Source organism: Hippopotamus amphibius, chromosome 2 (genome assembly GCF_030028045.1).
Source record: "Hippopotamus amphibius kiboko isolate mHipAmp2 chromosome 2, mHipAmp2.hap2, whole genome shotgun sequence".
Lineage (NCBI taxonomy): Eukaryota > Metazoa > Chordata > Mammalia > Artiodactyla > Hippopotamidae > Hippopotamus > Hippopotamus amphibius.
The window spans coordinates 139,358,484-139,378,863 of NC_080187.1; the positions used below are offsets into that span (position 1 = coordinate 139,358,484).

Here is a 20,380-nt window from a genome sequence, read left to right on the forward strand (position 1 = left end):
AAAAATGACAATATCTAGCACTTATGGAGTACTAAGTACCAGGTACTTTGAGAAGTGCTTCACATACATCATTTACTCTTCAACAGTTAAATGTTGTTGTCTCCACGTGTAACGATCCTAGCACTTGGGAGTTGCTCAGTCAATACTCCTGCCCTTCCCTGTCTGCATTTAAGAAGGCTGGGAATGTGTAATGCCGCCTTAGTTAAGATTTTCATAAAGCTAATTTATTTCTTTTTAAAATTTTGACACTTTAAAAGGAAAACTTAAAAAAAAAAAGTGGATATTTATATGCAATGGTTTTACCGGTAAGGCTGGATGAGAAAAATGTTGCTGTCATCTGAAATGGTAGAATATTTCTTCTACTACTTTAATGATTTTTATGTTTGGTGGATTGTTTAATGCCCGTGTAGCTATTTATTATCAGTTAGAAAGCTTCACCAGCTTTGAGAAAGCTTTATAATTTACCTTTAAAACTAATCAAGTTATTAACTTTCTGCCTTCCTTTATCCAGTTAAAATCCTTCACCCATAATTAAATAAAATCAAAAAATAGTAAAATTTATTACTTTATTTTGCTATGTTTGCTATGAAATAATATATTTTACTAGAAGACAGTATAAAAGAAGGTAAAGACATGGAGATTCTGGAATGTTGGGTGATTTTTATTTACTTGGGAATGAGTGGGGCATTTGTTTTGTATCTGCTAGATACTTGTTAAAATACTAGTACTTAAGGGGATTAAATAGTAACCCTAATCTGTGTAAGGCAATTAAAGTGGTGCTGGTTTATAGTTAGCACTTGATGAAAGAACCATTATTAAATTATTTCATGTACTTCACATATATGAATATACTAATACAATTTCTAACCTTGTGGAGTTTACAATCTAGCGGTTCCCCAAATGAACTTGCGGTGGTTCCTAAAAGAAACACAGAGCTGGTAACAACTGAAGCTGGTGTTCTGAGTCATGTGATCTTGCCTCCCAAAGCTATGCCTCCCATTCTTAATTTGCATCTTCCCTCCTTAATCTTGCTGTAGTTGACAATGTCCCCACTGGGCCAGCTTTGAGTATCTCGTTTTGTGGTCTCATGGTTTGCCGTATCCTGGGCTTGGGATGAGATCTGAGCAGGTGTGGTTCAGCTGGACCTGCTGGGTTCCCCTCCTGAGGCATTTGCCCGGGCACAGGCCCATTGCACAGACGGAAAGAATTGGAGGAGACCTTGACCGACGTGCAGCGAGTGAGGCATAGTGTGTTAGAATCGGGTAAGGAGGCCTTTCACTTGAGAAAGAAGGTGTCTCCTCAGGAAAGAAAGGCAGGGCTTGTTTCATGCTGTCCTCTCTTGGGCCAGTCATCAGTCAAGTGAGAAGAGGATGTGACAGGTAAAGGGAGCAGCATGGCCAGGTAGTGAGACATGTAGTAAGAGTGAGGCTTCAACCTCTTGGCGTCTTCCTGGTTTGGTGTGATCATAGTGAGTGTGTGGGGAGGCCCTGGGAGGGAGAGGTGGCTGGGGAGCTAAGCAGGGCTAGGTTGTGGGGGGCCTTGTTTGCTGCCAATTGAAGGGACCTGCTCTGAAGTTAGGATGTCATCTTGTTAACTGTCCATGAGTTTCAGGGGAATAACTTGATCAGATTGTATTTTGGAGACTCTTCTATTGCCTCCTACTGTGTGGAGGGCTAGCCTGGAAGCCTGGAGACCCAATTTCGTAAATGACTTCAGAGGAAAACCAAGAGAACTGACCAAGGAATATCTAAGGAAACTAGGTGAATAAATATGGGAGATGGGTAGAACAGAAGTCAAGCTGATAGCTTTTAATTATAGAATGTCCTCACTTCAATCATCTGCTCTCTGGGAGGGCAGAGAAAGAAGAGAGGGATGTTCTGTCAAGAATTAATAAAAATCCTTATGGTCTCTGCGTTTTAACCAAATATCTGGTCCTAATGTTAGCAAAGGGGGACTGTCTCTTTAAGTGTTGACCTAATTGCTCTAGCAGTTCCAGAGAATTGTGAAACATTTGTGAGAGGGTGAGGCTGTTTTTTAAAGCCACCAGCCAACACCCTTCGACCAATTTAGCTTTGCTTATTAACAAGAATAGACTGAGAGGCAGGGTTGTACATGGACGCAAAAAGTTCATACTCTTAGAATTCTAAAAAACTCTTCTTTTTAAGGAACACTTTTCATTAAAGGGACCATACATTAAATGATTTCCAAACTTTTTGTAATTTTGATTCCTTTTCCAGCTGAAGTTTTAAGATTCTTCCCGGTTAAAGAGAATAGTCCCTAAAACCATTCCATGCAGAGTACTCTACAAACCAATGGAGCGCCATCTGCTGGTTTTGTTTTAATGGACCAAATAGGTGGTGCTTGTGTGTATCTTAGTGTTGAAAAATTATGAAGCTAGAAGACAGTATGAATTTTGATCATAATTAGTAGTAGTATTTAAAATAATAGTTTTGTGTTAGCATTGGTTAGGGGAATGCTTTTTGGCTGGAATATAAACATATGTGATTAAAAATGAAGGCAGGTTATAGGGATTTCACTGACCTGTATCTTTATCTGGCAAAAGATTAGCCTGGTTGAAATAAAAACTAACTTCATATGTCAAATAAAATGGTTACATGTTTTCTAACATTGAAATCAATCAAAATCTGCTTATATGGAATGAATTTAGTTTATGCCCCCAAATTAATACATTTCACAGTTGCCTTCTGTTCATGTACTTGAGGTGCTTTGAGACATCTTTTAAGGAAAGTGTTATGAAAAGGGCTTTGTTGGCCAGTCTGGAGAGTGGGCTTTATTCTGAGGGGAGTGGAGAGTATCTGAATATTTTTCCACTTAGAGAGATGGGTAAAGCCCCTAGGATTAAAAACAAAAACAAAAAACAGGGACGATGCTGTTCTGTTTTCTTGTCACTGGTCCTTCTGAGCCTTAGTTATTTTTTTAGCGACTTTAAAGGACCACCGAGGTAAAAATTCGGCATAGCCAAAGCATTAGATTTACGATCTTTTAATTTCTTATCTCATCATCTTAAGTGTTTAAATGGGTTGAGGAAAGAGAGGCAGACTAGATTGTTCGCAGGAAAAAAATTCAGTTAGGAGTTCATTAACTTATTCATTCATTCACCCAACATTTAAATTGAGTGCTTAAAACAACCAGATCTACTTTTAGGCCATGATGTTGCATTGAATAAAACAAATATGCTCTCTGACCTCATGAAGCTTACATAATAGTTGGGAGAAGACGGAATCAGGGTAATATGTAAATAAATATACACTCTTAGAATTTTATGCATATGATGTATATGTAAAATATATACTGAGTTTGTATATATAAACTCATGTACACACACACACATATATGTGTCAGAGAGTAAAAAGTGCAATGGGGGAAAACACAGGGCAAGATAAGGAGAGTTGGGGCGGGGCAGTTCCGTATTTCATTTAGGATGGTCAGGGAAGACCTCACTGATAAGGAGACATTTGAAGACTATTGATCATTAATGTTATATAAAAGTTATTCATGATTTTCTTATTTGGTCATCCAACCATGTGTAGAAAGTACGCAGGGGAACTAATGTTGTTAAGCCTTCCATGGCTCCCCTTGGACTAGAGTGTAAAGGCCCAGAATCCTTGGCATTTCTTTGTGAACTCATCTCCTGCTTATTCTCTGTGCTCAAGCCAGGAGCCTTACTCCTCAATTGGGCCACGATTGTTTCAAGCTTGTAGGCGGGGAGTAGGTAGACAGAGGATAAAGTGACTCTTTTTAAACGTGAATCAGCTTATGTCACTCTTTTCAGAACCTTCCAGTGGCTTAGCATCACACTCAGAAAAAAATCCAAACTCCATCCTCATCCCCCATCCCCCGCTCTTCCAGATTGACCTTTGTTGTTCTGTGTACATGCCGAGTTTATATCTTCCAGTTGCTGTTCTCTTGGTCTTGAACGCTACGCTTCTTCATTCAGGTTTCTGCTCAAATGTGACTTCCCTTAGCCTTTCCTGACCACTCTACCTAAAGCAGCCTCTCACCCCGACTTAAGACACACCTTAATCCCTTACCCTGTCTTATTCTTTGTAATAGAACTTCCCTCTGATGTTATTTTTTGTAATTTGATTGTCTTACCTGCTAAAATATAAGCTCTATTAGGCCAGAGGCTTTGTCTCTTTCATCTTTATTCCCTAGTTCTTAGCATTGTTTGACACGTTTGGTGATCATTAAATATTGTGATAAATAAACCCATTTTGCTGCCAAACAAAATAAGTTTCAAGTGGTTGTTTATCAGGTCTGTAGCTATTAAGTGACTGAATCTGAGCTTCTTCCTGAGCCTGCATTTTTTCCTACTTTACTACTCTTTGTGGTGGCAGACACTGTTAATGAGTAGCAGGTTGCATTGAAGAAATAGTGGATGCTAAATAATATTGAAGATTTGTGTATGTGTGGGCACACGTGTGCATGTGTGCGTGCTCTCTCTCTCACACACACACATATATTGTGTGTGTTTGTGTTAGTGCTTTGTGATGGTGTTAGTTGCCCAGAAAATCAAAGCCACTCTGTGAACCATACAAGTTACTTTGGAGAAATATTAAAAAGCCAACAGAACTGAATAGCCCTGTCCAGTGATTTGGGTTTGTAATTTTTTTCTTCCTGGTAGGTCTTCTGTTTTTGGCCTGATGGCAACAACATCATTCATTTATGTTAGTTCTTATCTTAAAGGCACTCAGAGAACTACTTTGCCATAACTTTGCCTTAACTTTGCCTTATAAACTTGCCTATTCTTTTGCTATAACACTCCAGTAAATTAGGCAGCACAAATGTAACTCGTGTCCTCCTGTAATTAAAGTTTGTGGTATCATACTCCTTTTGAATGAATCTCAGTGTAAAGAAGGCCAAGGAACTGGCACTTTGGGGTGCTCACAAAGATAGAAATACAAGATTGCTATTTCTTTGAGGTTTGCTAATATTATATTGATTTTTTTTTTTTTTTTCTTAAAGCTTCATTATATCCAGGGTTTAAAACCGCTCTTGTCTGGCAGCTGTTTCCTGAATGATTTTTAGGTTCATTTAGTTTGTAGCCTCTTTCACCTCCTCCCACACCCCCTGGCCTCACTGCAACCACCATCTCTTTCAGAGGGAGTTCTTCTTCCTCTGGCTCCTTCCAGGGGCCTATGTTTGAGATGACCCTGCGGGAAGCCTCCCTCCCTTGACTTTTGCTCAGTCTGGTGTCCAGTGCTTCCTCTGATTCCTGCAGTACCTGATTCTTGCTTTTCCTGCAAAATTATTGCAGCTGAATTATTAAAAAACTGTGAACTCCAAGAGGGCTGAAATTGTCTTGTCTTTATATCCTCAGTATCTACTGTGGTATCCTACCCAGTGTTTAGTTAATGGAAGGAAGTGATAAGCAAGACAAACTTAATGTTTGGCTTATTTGCAGCATTTTACTTTTTGTTTTTTAAAAGGATGAAGTGTTTTTGGTTCAGCCCATCAAACATTGAGCACTTGCTGTGTGTCAGGCCCTTTGAAGAGATGTCGAGTGTACAAAGATGAACTAGATAGTCAAAGATAAACTAGATGAACTAGATGGTGTCTTCCCTAACTTTACTGTAAATGGCTAGGCTTTCAGAAGATACGTTCCTGCCTGGGGTAATCTGTCCTGAGCCATGAGCAGCATTGGACATAGGCCATTTCTACACAGAGGCTTTCCTAGTATATCCCTCAAGGCAGAGTTTGGGCACCCATCTCCTCCACACCTAGATATGCTGGTGTTTATACTAATTGTAGCACTTATCCGGTGGCATTCTCTCCATATGCATGTCTGTGTAGGCTCCTGGAGGGCAGGCAAGAGGAAGTATTTGTAATTCTAGTACCAGTTGATAGCAGAAACAAACTATATTAAACAGAGGCACTGCGTGCTTGTTTAACATGAATGGATGAATAACTTAAGGCTTTGGTAATGGGAACAGAACAGAAAGGAGGGTAACAAACACATTAATATTGGGCTATTAAATATCTTTCAACTATTTAACTTATCTACTTGATGGATGGACTGGAATAAAAATTTTATAGTAGCAGTAAAAAATTATGAAATAATAAAGTAAAATACACTAAAGGAAATGTTTAAAGTAATAAAATATTTTCAAATATTTTAAGGCTCATTTACATATCACACTAATGTTTAGTATAATATTCATATTTTCAAATATTCAAATTTTTAAAAAATAACCCCCCCAATACTAATGGTTAGTGGTCTGATTATATATTTGATAGCAATAAGTCACTTGAAAGTCCTTTAACTTTCATTAATTCAGCCTAGCTTTCTACCTGATTAGTATAGGTCAACAATTATAGTTCGCTTATTAGATCATATCATCCCCAAAGACTTTTGTAGTTACTGAGGGTATTGTTAATAAGATGGTGAAACTAAAGAGAAATTTCAGATATTTTAGGTGGTGGGAAATTAACTGCATCATGAATCTTGGAAATGATATTTATTTTAGTGATGAGCTCTCTGGAATACTCAAAATGAGACAATGTAAGTATTATAAGTTTTTGGCTAGAGAGGGCTCAAGTGTGGCTGCCTTTAATAAGGAGAAATATGGCAAGCCTTATAATCTTTCTTGATGGCATTTGAGTTTGAGTTCCTCTTGGGTCCAGAGGATCCTATTTCTGGGGTTGAGGCACTGGAATAGATAGATGAATAGTATGTTGTGAAAAGACCCATTTAAGGCTGGAGAAAAATGAAACAGTTCTTGAGTTTGGTTCTATTCTGTCTTCAGATCTCTCCTCCCTTGTGTGTTCTGAGGATTGCTTAAAAATCATTCCTTTAATACATGTACCACAATGTTCATTGCAGCACTATTTACAATAGCTAGGACATGGAAGCAACCTAAATGCCCACCGGCACATGAATGGATAAAGAAGATGTGGCACATAGATACAATGGAATATTACTCAGCCATAAAAAGGAATGAAATTGAGTTATTTGTAGTGAGGTGGTTGGACCTAGAGTCTGTTATACAGAGTGAAGTAAGTCAGAAAAACAAATGCTGTGTGCTAACTCATATATATGGAACCTAAAAAATATGATACTGATGAACACAATGGCAGAGCAGGAGTAAAGGCACAGATGTAGAGAATGGACTAGAGAACACGGCGGGGATGGGGAGGCTGGGACATAGTGAAAGAGTAGCATTGACATATATATACACTACCAAATGTAAAATAGCTAGTGGGACGCTCCTGCATACACAGGGTGATAAGCTCAGTCCTTTGTGACGACCTAGGGGGATGGGATAGGCGGGGTTGGGAGGGAGGCTCAAGAGGGTGGAGATATGGGGATATATGTATACATATAGCTGATTCACTTTATTGTAAAGCGGAAACTAGCACAGTACTGTAAAGCAGTTATACTCCAATAAAGATGAATTTTAAAAAAATCATTCCTTTTAATGCTGCAAGTCCTTTGATCCTTGCCTCTTTTAGCATCACCGATCCTCTGTTCCCTGATTTCTCCTCTTCTCTGGCTGACCTTTCCTGGCTTGGTCTGTTTCTCCCTGCCCTCCAGTGCAGGAACCTGGGGTCTACTCCTTGGCTCTGTTACCATGGAGACCTCACTGATGGTCACGTGTTCTTAACTTAGTGCAGGTTGACTCTCAGGTCTGCCTCACTAGCCCAGACCTTTTCTGACAGCCTGTCCTGCTAACTACCTGTTGGGTGTATAACATCTACAGTTTCCCATCCTGCTGGTAGATGAAACTTGACATTTAAAGCTTATCATCCTCTTTCTCACGTATCATCCCAACACTCCCCCCCCTCCCATTTTTCCTTAGGGAGATACCCCCTTTTCTGTTAATGTTGCTTCATGTTTACTTCCTATCTTTGTCCAGTCCCCCCTCATCAGTTATCATATTTCATCAAGTTATTTTCAACCTTTCAGCCTTTCTCACATCTATTTCTTTTTAGATCATCTTGGTACCATAGCAGTTTACGCCCGTTTTGCTTCTTCACACTATGTTTTTGTACTATTTCCCCCAAATGGTTTTCTTGCCTCTGTTCTCTTTTTCATTATGATACTGCTGTGAGATAAATCTTTCTAGAACATTTGCTGCTTTTAGCACGTCTCCCTCCACTCCCCTACCTCCAATTTTCTCCCAGTACATACCACACAAGGCTGTGTTTTTTCTTGCCTACACACATGTTCAAATATGAATCTTTTGGCTTGCCACTAATATTCTGCATAAACTGATCTCTGCTTACCTTTGTTCATTCATACAGTTATTTAAAAACTTCCTGTTGCTACATAGGCACTGTGTGCAGTGCCCCAGAAGACATAATTCTTGCTTTCCGTAACCTCACATGGTGATGAGAAGTATGTATGATATAGTGGGCTGAGTGTACACTAAACATACTCTCTGGCTTTGTCACACATCCAGGGAGCAGCCTATGTGCCTGGGTTTGGGTTTACCCTAAGTGTAAGCTATCTCCTGCCTGATCGATCCTTCACCACGACTGGGTACTTCTGTCTTCCTTGTTTTCAACACCCTCTTCCTTCTACCTATAGACCTTTTGGTGTCTGTCACTTGCTTGCTACTGAACATGTGTTTCTTCTACTGATAATCACCTCTTTGCACATTTCTCCTTTTTGCCACATAACTCTGTCTCCTGCACTTAACCTTAGTGTCAGAATCGTGGAAAGAATACAGACTATGGAATCCTACTTGGGTTTGAATCGCAGCTTTAGCCCTCTCTAGCTTCTTTCTTAGACAAGACATTAGAAATCCTCTGTGCTACACTTTTCTCATCTCCAAAGAAGAGGTAAAGATACTTACCCTCAGTGTTTGTAAAGCAGGTAGTTTTGCCTCCGACCTGCAGGAGGTAGTCAGAAAATGGTTGCAGTGAGCCTGTGTCCCTTTCTCCTGTCACTGATCTCCTATCATGTTTATTGTTTATAGAATACTAATTTAGTGATTAAAATGGTTGTTGTGTTGTATTAGTTATTTTTCCTCTGTTGTTGGATAAGAGACCATTGTACAGGGGTGAGGACAGGCTCCATGCTCCCAGCCTGGGGCGGAGCACTGAGGGAACTTTATAAACAAAGTTTGCTGTTGGTATAGAGTTTTGTCCATTTCTTTGCTTGCCATATCCCCAGTCCTTAAGTCCTTTAAAGCCTTTTGAATTAAATATTTTTTCCTTATCTTTATATTTTTAGAATTTTATATGTGGAAATAATTTCAAATTTATAAAAAAAATAAAAAAAAAGAAGTACAAAGAATACCCAAATATTAGTTACTCAGGATAACACCTGTTAACATTTTACCCCATTTGATTTATCATTTGCACTCTCTAGCTAAAAACCTGTATACACCCACAATGTTTCCTTTACTATCTGTCAGTAAGGTGCATATATCCAGGCCTTTTATCCCTAAAATGCTTCAGTATGAATTTCCTAAGACTGGAGCATCTCTCTTATAAATCACAGTAAGGTTGGTTACTGTTTTTAGTTGTCATGTCTCTTTTAGCCTTCTTTAATATGCGACATGTCCACAACCTCTCTTTTTATGGCATTGACCATTTTGAAGAATACAGTACCCCTCTCCTTTTTGATAGAATGTTTCTCATTTTTAAATTTGCCTTGTGCTTCCTTGTGATTCAGTTGAGGTTTTGTGTTCCTGGTCATATTACTGCATAGGTAATTTTATGTCCTTAGGGGATCACATCTGGAGACACACAGTATTCATTTTACTGAGGATATTTATTTTGATTATCTGGTCAAGGTTTTGGTAGATTTATTCACTGAATAAATAGTACTTTTTTTCTTCCTTGTAACTTGTTAACAGTCTGGGGGGAGACACTTTAAGACATGTAAATATATTGTTTCTCATCAGAATTTCCCCCTAAATTGAGCATTCATTGAAAATTTTTGCCAGAATCAATCTCTACCATTATGATTGCAAAATGATAGTTTTGCTATTCCAGCACTCTCTCTGCTTTGACTGTCAGCCTTCATCATTCCAGTATACATAAGAGTTCTCCCTTCTCCTCTTTTTGTCTGTTGTTAGTGTAGATTCATGATTTCCTATTTTTTTTTTTTATTGTTTATAATTCATTACTGTTCTTAAATGACAGTTTGGTCTAAAAGTGTCCCAGATTTGGCCAGAGGAAGCTACATCAATGTGCAACATGTCAACATGTCCCCATCCTTTTATTTGGGGGTGGGGGGGGCGGCGGGGAACATTTCTTTATTTTCTGTAGAACAAGATGTTCCAGTCTCATCTTGTACATACCCTGACCTAGACCTGGAAACAGCCATTTCTTTGAGCAGCCTTGGTTCCTTTTAGTGGAGAATTGTAGTAGTGACCAAGATTTGAGCATTAGGTATGCTTATTGCTACTGGGTGTCCCGCTGTGGTGTGAGCCTTTAATGAAATTAAAAACTAGCTGCCCTGAGTTTCCGGGGGATAGACTTTGCATTTCAGACAGTGGAAAAGCTGTAGCTGACTATCCATCTTTGGTTGCTTTAGGAAATGATTGGGCAAACTGGTATGTCAGTTGCCTGTACTCTTGTACTTAAAGGCTAGAATGAAGCTAATTGCATGAATGCAAGCAGTATCTGAATTATACAAGGATTCACTTTGGAGTTATTCTTTTGGTACTACAGTTGCCACCTCATAGAAGGATAATACTTTGGAGTAATGCTCAATATCTACTTAATATTACTTACTTTCTTTGTTTCACTTTTCCCATGTGAACGTTGGGTATAAATCTTGTCATTTTGGCAGACTGGGAAATTGATTTGGAAAGATCTGTAAACCTTTAAAATTCTTGAATGAAAGCTACTTATTGTTAAAACTTCATAATTCTGGGATCCTGCAAGAATATCTTTACTAAATATTTATGTCTGCAAGGTGTAAAAAAGTAGCTTCAGAAATGTAACTTAATTTTGCACCTTTTACCTATGAATATCTGGCCATATAAATTATTTGAGAAATTATTTCACGGAAACTTATTTTAAAATAATTTCAGATTTACAGAAGAGTTTTAAAAATAGTACAAAGAAATCCCATATACCCTAAACCCAGTTTCACCAACAGTTAACATTCTACCTCATTTGCTTAATCATTATCTCTCATTTTTTCCCTGAATCATTTGAGAGTAACTTGTAGACATGCTCCTTTACCCCAGATACTTTACTGTGTATTTCTTAAGAACAAGGATATTCTCCTACATAACCATAGCACAGTCACCAAAACCAGGGGAATTTTAACATTGGTACGGTGTTAAATGTGTAAGCCTCATGCACATCTGGACACTTGTCCCGTTATGTTCATAATAGTGATCTGTTTTTATCGTTCAGGATCCAGTCCGGGATTGTATTGCATTTAGTTGGAAAGTCTCTTCAGTCTCCTTAATCTAGGATAGCACTTCAATCTTTGTTTGCCTTTCATTAGTGACATTTTTGAAGAGTACAGGCCACTGTTTTGTTTTTTTCTATAGAAGGCCTCTCAATTTGGGTTTGTCTGATGTTTTCTTCCGACTAGGCTGAGGTCATGCATTTTTATTAGGAACACTAAGTGATGCTGTGTCCTCAGTGGATGGGATCAGGAGACATGTGACGTTAGTTCGTTTCATTATTTGTGTTGTTAATTTTTTTTGATCACTTGGTTTAGGTGGTATGTGCCAGGTTTCTGTCTTTCCCTGTGTAATTTGTAAGTGAGCAGATTATTTTTAAAAATAAGTTTTTTACTTTTTAAAATAATCCATCTTTATTTTTAAAAGTTGGAAAACCAAAGCACCAAGTAAGTTAAAATTGGCCTCAACTACTACCTAGGAACAACTACTATTAAAGTTTTGGGATCTCCTTTTCTTTCTTTTCAAATGTGTGTTTTGAGCACCTGCTACTTATTGTTTTAAACAAAGAGAATATCTTAGTGAATAAAACATGTTCTCACGGGGCTTATATTCTGGTAAATAATAATAGCTGTCATTTATTTCTTTCTTTATTAAGATATAATTAACATATAACATGGTATTAGTTTGAGGTATACAACATAATGATTTGCTGTATGTGTTTATTGCAAAATGATTACCATAAGTTAACATCCATCACATATAGTTACAAATATCTTTCTTGTGATGAGAGCATTTAAGATCTATTCTCTTAGCAACTTTCACGTGAACAATACAGTATTGTTAACTAGTTAACTATAGTTACCATGCTGTACTGCACATCTATTGTAACTATCATTTATTGAACATTTATTACGTGCCATGCACTGCTATAGGTGCTTTGCTTTTATTAATCATTTAATTCTTAAAACAACTTATGAGGGTTAAGTGTGATTGTTGGTCTCTTATGGCAGAGAATTTAGCATACTCCAGGTTAAACAGCTGGAAGGTGATGTGCCGTATTGTGATTCAGGCAGAGACAGCCCTCTTAACCACTGTGGTATGCTACAAGTTACAAGCCAAGTTTGAAAGTTAGAAAACAAATTCAGGTGGTGATACTATTGAACTCTTGGGAACAGAACTATGGCAGCATTGTTGTCCGTAACCTGAGACGCTTTGTACTTGCCTAGGGTTTTCTCTTGTAGCAAGCCCTCCACCATTCCTCCTCGGAGGCAGTGACCTCTCTTGATTGGGCCTTCCTTAAGGAAATCCTCTTACTTTCCCCCTCTTCCCTTCTACTGATCTGTTTTCAATGTTGTGATGGTTAAAAAGAAAAACACCAAGCCCTGGTTTTTAGCGTTTGTCAATTTCAGTGGTGTAAATATACCCGTAATGGTTGATTTCAAGATATCAATGCCACATCACTGAACACAGAGTTGGCAAGAGATGTGTGTTGGGAAAAGATGAGCAGTAGTAGCACACCATTATAACAGATAAAACAGATGTAAACCTCAAGAGCGTAGGTAATACTGAGATGTGGCAACAGAATTAAAACAGTGATGAGTTCTGAGTATTTATTACATCTTTTTAATTGATTTAATTGCAAGCTTATATCATTTAGTTTTTAATAGTGGCTGTGTTTAACAACTGGCTTGCAGAATTCCTGAAAATATGATGCACTCTCACAGGCCCGTACAGGCCCACTCCAGCATACCACTGCAGTTATCTTGCTGCTGACCAGGCCCACCTTCAGGAACCTTATGACTGACACTGTCTTGTTATCTAGGAGATCAGTGCTACCTTCTCTTAACATGCCTTCCACAAAACTCCCAGTCTCATTCCTCTCATCTCCATCTAACATCTTCCCTGTTTTCGAAGCCTTGTTTGTCCCTACATTGTAAGTCACTCTCTCCCATCCCTCAGATACTTTTCTCTTCCCCATTTCATTTTTTTCCCTAGTCAAGTTACTGTCTGCAGTTAAAGGAAGGCCCCAGACCCAGCTAGTATCTTGGGGCAAGATGGCAGGTCTAATGTAGAGAGAGAATCCTTGATCTAGAAAAGGAAGATCTATTCTTAGAATTCCAGGTTAGAAATCTAAGTGGAAAATAATAATTTTTTTTACTTAAGTACATAAAGGTGATTTCAGTACTATTAATACAGTTTATCTACTATATAAATGAGTTGAAGATGAGGAGCTGAGATGTAGCTACCATTTAAAACCATGTAAGTGATTGATTGGTGGCATTTAGAATTACAGTACATTTGCATTTTGGAGATCACCTGTGCATAAAAAATGAGGCCTAGTATAGATTGTCCTTTCCATTAGTTCTTGTGTCATCTGTCAGCAAAACTAATTAGGACCCTGGAAAAACTGTCAGGTTTAAGGATACATTTCTCATTAATGAAGAAATGTGGGAATTATCTTCGTAAGGATAACCCTCCATTTTCTGAGTTCAGATTACTGGAGAAATGGAGATGCAGATGCATTCTCGGGATTGGGTCAAACTAAAGTTTAATCAAGAATGTCTTGAAAATTGCCCTTGTTAAGATAAGTTCATCTGTTGTAATTAAAAACACAACGGACCTGTTAACTGGGCAGCAGCGAGATTGATTTCTCTGTTTATTCCTTGGGGCTTGTCTCTCCCCTGAGCAGCAAAATCATTTACCGGGGTATCCCTCCGGGAGCGTGTGATCAAAGCAACCACCTCAACAGAAGTTCTTACTTAGATCTGTTTTTTGTTTTTATTTTTTAATCACCACTCTGCTTGATTAATATTTTAAGGCCATCTCATGTAGTTCTAAGTGTGTGGTACTACTGCAGTAAAATAGGAGTCATGTGGCTGAAATGCAGAGTAAGAATGTTTATTGTTTGCTCCCAGCGACTTTATCAGAGTGCTGAGAATACTCCTTCAAGGAAAATGGGTATTTTAATTCCAGGTGCCTTTGGAACCTAAATTTCCAGTGAGTTTGAAGTGAATAGGGCTTCGATGTTCACTTCTATTTAATATTTTGGGTAGTTGACTCAAAGTTTTTTTAATAAAATTAAAGCTATGAAAGCAATTTGAAACTTTACTTTTGCCTTGGGAATGAAAAAAGAGGTTGATACTGAGAGCTTTGTTAAAAGGATTTCAGCTGGTGATGAGCCATCCCCTCTGATCCCAGTTAAAAGAAGGCCCCAGGTAGTGTCTTGCGTGACACAGACAGTATCAGGGCAAGATGTTGGGTCTTGTGTGGAGAGGATCTTCTTGATCTTGAAAAGGAAGCTATATTCTAAGAATTCCAGGTTAGATAGCTAACTAAAAAAACTGTTTTTTTTCCCTGTTAAAGTTCACATGGTAATTAATTTAGGCTTGCAGAGATATGGTCTCTTTTGCAATCACTCAAAGTGGCCCATTGTATTGCAAAAGTAGCCATAGACAGTGTGTAAACAAATGGGTGTAACTGTGTTCCAATAAAACTTTATTTATGGATGCTGAAATTTCAACGTCATAGAATTTTCACGTTAACAGATATTTTTCTTTTGATTCTTTTCAACCACTTAAAAAGGTAAAAACCTTTCTCAGTTTGTGAGCCATACACAAACAAGCAGAGGGCTGGATTTGGCATGTAGCTCATGGTTTGCCAACCTGTGCTCTAAAAGATGAAACTTTAGAATTTTCATTTACACTTTTTTTTTTCAGGTTATAGTGATATTTCAATACCTTGAGAAACTGAGGTATCTTCTCATATGTGCTGCAGACATTTTAACTTGTTGTGGTTTATCATGCCAAAGGATATTAAACATTTTACCAGTCTAAACTTTTCAAAAATGTTTCCAAGATGGGAACTTATGCGCAAGTCCTAAAGTATAATTCTAAATAGTGTCTGAAGTCAGTGATAATTCTGTTGTGCTGACTGTGCTATTCCTGTGTTAGTGTGCTTTCCAGTCCTAGTAAGTTACAGCTTACTAGTAAATTACAGCTTGTTTGTAGTTCATTCTGACTTCTTATAGCAGATTGGAACCCCTACCATATACAGGGCACTGCACAGAGCACTGCGGAAAAATAAGAGAGAGACACATAGGGCTACGGGAAGTACTTTGAATTCGGTCTTCAGAGTCAACCTGCAGGAGCATATCTGTTGCTAGACTTGATCCCAATTTGACTTCCTGATTTTTGGTTTTCATTATTTAGTGAAACACTACCTGCTGCTTCATTCTGTTGCTGGCCATTAAGTTGTGGCCACAGGGTGGCATGGTTCTCTAATAGGCTTTATTACTGCTAAAGTGGAAAGGAAAAAAATGCTGTAAGTAAGGAGAATTCTCTCCCCTATTTAATGTTAAAATGGCCTGGCTTTCTCTAAATTGGATTTTTCATAGTGCATCATTAAGATTTACACAATACTAAACCTCAGTGCTTTAAAATCTTTTGTTTATGATTACCACATGAATTATATAATGTTTATGATTGGGAGGATGATAATTAGGACTGTATTTCATGGAATAAATTTAATTTAGCCCCGGCTTCAATTTAAGAAAAGTTAATGTATAAAAACTGCTAGAAGAATATTTGCAAATAATGGATGAAGATGTCTTAACTTCTAAATAGCTTTGGCATCTGGGGCAGAGTTATTGGCGCAAGATTTATGTCTGATTCCGTGGGCTTAGTGGGGGGGGGGGGGCAGGGATGGGGGAGATAAAGAAGAGTAGCAATTCCAGATGGTCAGGAAACACAAATTGTTGGAAAAGCCACACTCCCATCCTCATAGATTAAGAATATTATCCTAGGCTGAGCAGTAAATATGTTTCAAGAGTTCTCACATGTTAGCTGTAAGAAGAGAAGGTATCATCTCCATTTATGTAGTCAAGGAAACTGAGATTTAGAGGATTTAAGTAAAATCTTTGTAGATGAAGTTTAAACCCACATTTGTCTGGAGCCCAAGCTCTTTGTGCTCTACCACTTCCAGGCCAGCTCTGTTAGAGGCTCTGCATGTTTGCTGGAGAATGGGTGGACTTGGCAGTGATTTTGTAGGATGTAGAGTTTAGAGAGTTATTGCTACAAATGGAACACAGAGGTTAAGGGGCATTCTGAGTATAAGGATGTAACTGTTTAATATACTTCCTCCATCCTCTCTGCCTTATTTTTAGATTTTCCTGGAATTTTTACAGAGCTTTCTTAGGGAGCTGTTTTACATTCTTTTAAACAATTTTTTCAAGTAAATATGCCATCATCTTGTTGGTTTACTTGTTTGTCTAACCATCTCCACTAAAATGTAAGCTGAAAGAGGACAGAGATCTTATTTTCAGATTGTTTTGTATTCTCAATGCCTAGAATACTTCCTGGCACATAAGGGCTCAATCAGTATTTATATTTGTATAAACTTACTAGAATGGGCACAGTTTAGATGATACATTTGATTTCCCCTTAAATTTGATGTTTTGTAACGATAGACTCCCAACAGGAACCTTACTAATGCAAACTTGCTCTCTTTTCCCCTTCCCTAGGGTGATTGTGTTGTTACTGTACTGCTCGCTGAAGAGGACAAAATTGAGGATGATGTAGTTTTTTACTTGGTATTTTCGGGTTCCACCCTCCATCACTGTACAAGTACTCGGAAGGTCAGTTCTGATACGCTGGAGACCATTGCTCCTGGTAAGTATTTGAGTGCATTCTTTACTAGCCTTTATTCATTCTGTTTTCTGGTATAGAGTGATAGGAAGAATGAATCAGAGTGATAAAACTGTTGTTAGATTTTTGTTTTAAATGCACTTTAAAATGTTTTGTTTATTTCTTGCTTGTTGCACAAAAATCTGAGCCTAACTAGAAATAATTGAAATAAAGTGGTGTCATAAAATGAAAGACAGTAATTAAGATCAGCAAAAATGTTAATTTATTGAAATGTTGAGGAAAACTAAAACACATCTGGGAGATAAAAGTTTTCATGTGGTTACTACGGTGCACATTTGATTCTGAATACCATTGTGGCAAAAGCAAAGGTAAAACACAGTAACACATTCCTCAGTATCTGTGAGGGAAAGACTTTAAAAATCTTTCGTAAAAGCCAAAGTTTTCCCAAATTAACAGAATATAGTTCATGGTGAAATGAATATTTAATCGCTATTGCATTTATCCATTTAACAGAATTAAAAGGAGAGTGTCTGCTTATTAACAATTCTTTACGAAGTCTTTAAGTTAATGCTACTTCCACCCGAAATGGCTGATAAAGTAATGACCATCTTTAGACCTGTTCCAGGCACCTGAAGGTGTATAGGTTTGTGTTTGGAAATGAACTACTTCTTTCTTTAATTGACTTTGCTTCAAAGTTAATAATTGGGCAGTTTTCATCAGAATACAGAAAAGGGCACATTTAGGGGGTACCCCTAAAAAGTGTTGACAATTGAACAATTTGTCTTTAGGGAATAAAATGGATTTAGTTCTTATTGAAACATTTCCTGTAACCAGTGTTTTTTACATAACACTGATTCCACTTTGTTGAAATAGATGGTATAAAAAAAGTATTAGTTTATCAAGAGCTTTCAATATCCGGTCTTGCTGGTGTTAAATCAGATTGTCACTTTTTGGTTTCTGCTGTACCATTTTATGTAAATTAATTTCATGTCTGATGCCTATCAGATCCTGAAAGTTATACCACATTCAAGAATGAGATTATGACAGTTGAAAGCTGTATTTATCCTCCTACTTGACAAAAGTAATTTTGAAAATACAGGATTTGAAGATACTTGGAAATTTCTATGTATAGTCCCCCCCAAACTTGTAGGGATAGGAAATTTAGCAAGGAGCTCTGGATAGATTTTTTTCTCCCCCTAAAGAGTATTAAGTATCCTTCTTTGTACCTTAAAGTTCCAATCGTCTTGTTTCCTGTGGTGTATATCATGTCAGGAAGGCTGATCTGGAACTTCAGGTCTGCTCCAGCAGGTGCCATCCAGTGTCAACCACTGCTAAACATTTCTTATGTGTGGGTGACAGGGAGAAACAGCCCCTCAGCTAGGTAGAATCAGTCAGTCCCTGACTGGGCTCTTATTAGGAAAGGAATGGAGGTAATTTTTATACACTTTTTCCCCCTGATTTAGAAATGCTTTAGCAGTTTGTGTGTGTATATGTGTGTGTAGAGAGAGAGCGCGAGAGCGAGAAAGCACACAAGTAGACATAAGGAGAATGTTAGAGGAAAACAACTACTACGAGGACTTCGACTTGTGCCCTCACCTCTGTCCTTAGCCACAGGTACCAGAAAAGTCCAGCCTCTTGGTGGAGAGGGATGTGCCTGGTGGCTCTTATACCTTCAGTGGCGAGGTACTTAAATTAGTGTGGGCTACAGGCAGTTACTCTCCTCAGGTTTGCAAACCCATGGTACTTGTATGACAGCCAAGAGCTCTAAGTTTGTACCAGATCCTTGTATATTGTCCCCAGTCTACTTTTTGGAACTTTAATTCCCATTTCTTCTCTTGCCTTTGGTCTAACACCTCTTTAATATGTCTCAGGACCTCCTCTTTTCCAGCCCCACCTACCGCTGGGTGTCCTTTTGTACTGACTGACTCTGAGTACCCTAGTCCTACTGCCTCCAGCCAACCAGAATGCACATTGCATTCTGCTATTTCCCTCTAATTTGATCCAAATCCTCAGTTATCATTCTTGACCCATTTGCTTGGGGCCTGGATTCACAGTACCGTTTTTTTTCCTAATTTGTCACTAACCAGCTCTCCTCCCCTCAAATTATGAGCTGACCTATTTGCCATATTCTCACAACTTGTCCCCTTCGTCCCCAGTTGGCCTGAATGTTCTGCTCCCCACCTGGATTCACTGAGGCTTCTGCATGAGGCCCCTAATCACAGCAGAGGTGACGAAGGGTTAGAGTCCTTGAAAGATCCTCTTGTACAAGCAGGCCGAATGAAGAGTGAGGCAGCGCGTGAGCCTTTGGTATGTGTGCAGGGATCCCGGTGAGCCTCGCTCCTTGGTGAAGTGAAGCTCTGTTAGCTGTAGAAACAGAAGAGTTCCTAAATGGATCTTATAGCTCTGGTCATCACGTGTGTGATTTTTCTGTTCAGTTGTCTTTTTCAGCTGCTATCATCTGGATTGGCTCAATAATTGTTGTGGAGGAGTGGGTAGAGATAGGGAGATTTTGGAGGTTAAGTTAGTTTTGAATTTCTTGTTTATATTGTGAAGTTAATACTTTCTTGTAGAATTAAACTGCCTTAAATCTGCTTTGGGGGATTTCTTTGACTTGTTCCTTACTTTCCTTGAGGTCTTTACTCAGATACCACCTTCTCACTGAGGCCTTTCCTGTCCACCTTATAAAGATATACAACTGCCTCCTCTCCACACTCCCTATTCCCCTTCCATGCTTTACTTTTCTCCACTGCACTTGTCTACTTATGACACATTATGTAATTCCTACCACTTGATGGGACCAGGTTTCTACCCTGTTCAAACACATCCTGGTTCTCAGAAGCCACCCTTCTAGAAAGGTGCACACGTGTGCATGTGTACACACACACACACACACACCCACCCACCCACGCACCCTTTCGTTTGAAAACTGCAAGAGGAATCTCTAGCTTCTTGAGTTGAATTCTTGGCTTGGGGAAGGAGATTGTGATCTCTTTCCAGATCTACCTCTGGTGATTTCTGTGCATCAGCTGTATTGATAGCCTCAGGTTTCCTGTCTGCGGGGGCGGGTGGCGGGGTGGGGTGGCGGGGTGGGCAGTGTCAGATTAGTCAAGATTCCTCGTGGAATTTAGTACAGATGTACTTGCTTTGTGCATCCTAGTTACTGGGTAAATGTGCATGGTCTGTGTGCAGCAGCTGCTGCCAGGAGGCATGTTCCTACACCCTTTTCTGCTCCTGTGTGGGGCTCGCTTCTCAGGTCCTAGTCATTTTGCTGACAATGGAAAGAAAAAAGAGCTTTGTGTCTTGATCTTGCTTTCAATGTCGTGTTTCATCCAGGTTGCTGGCTCTGATTTTTCTTTCAGTTCTCTGCACATTTCATTATTAGTATTTTGTAATATTTTA

At 38.6% G+C, this 20,380-nt stretch overlaps 1 protein-coding gene across 7 annotated transcripts in view; it reads left to right on the top strand.

The window, feature by feature from the left end:
- The window catches only part of AKAP13 (A-kinase anchoring protein 13), a 334,648-nt gene that overhangs the window by 113,095 nt on the left and 201,173 nt on the right, over positions 1 to 20,380 (top strand). For all 7 annotated transcript variants that reach the window (XM_057725147.1, XM_057725148.1, XM_057725149.1 and 4 more), the window contains exon 3: positions 16,858 to 17,005. In XM_057725147.1, coding sequence (XP_057581130.1) covers positions 16,858 to 17,005 — 148 coding nt within the window. The remainder of the gene's footprint in view (positions 1 to 16,857; positions 17,006 to 20,380) is intronic.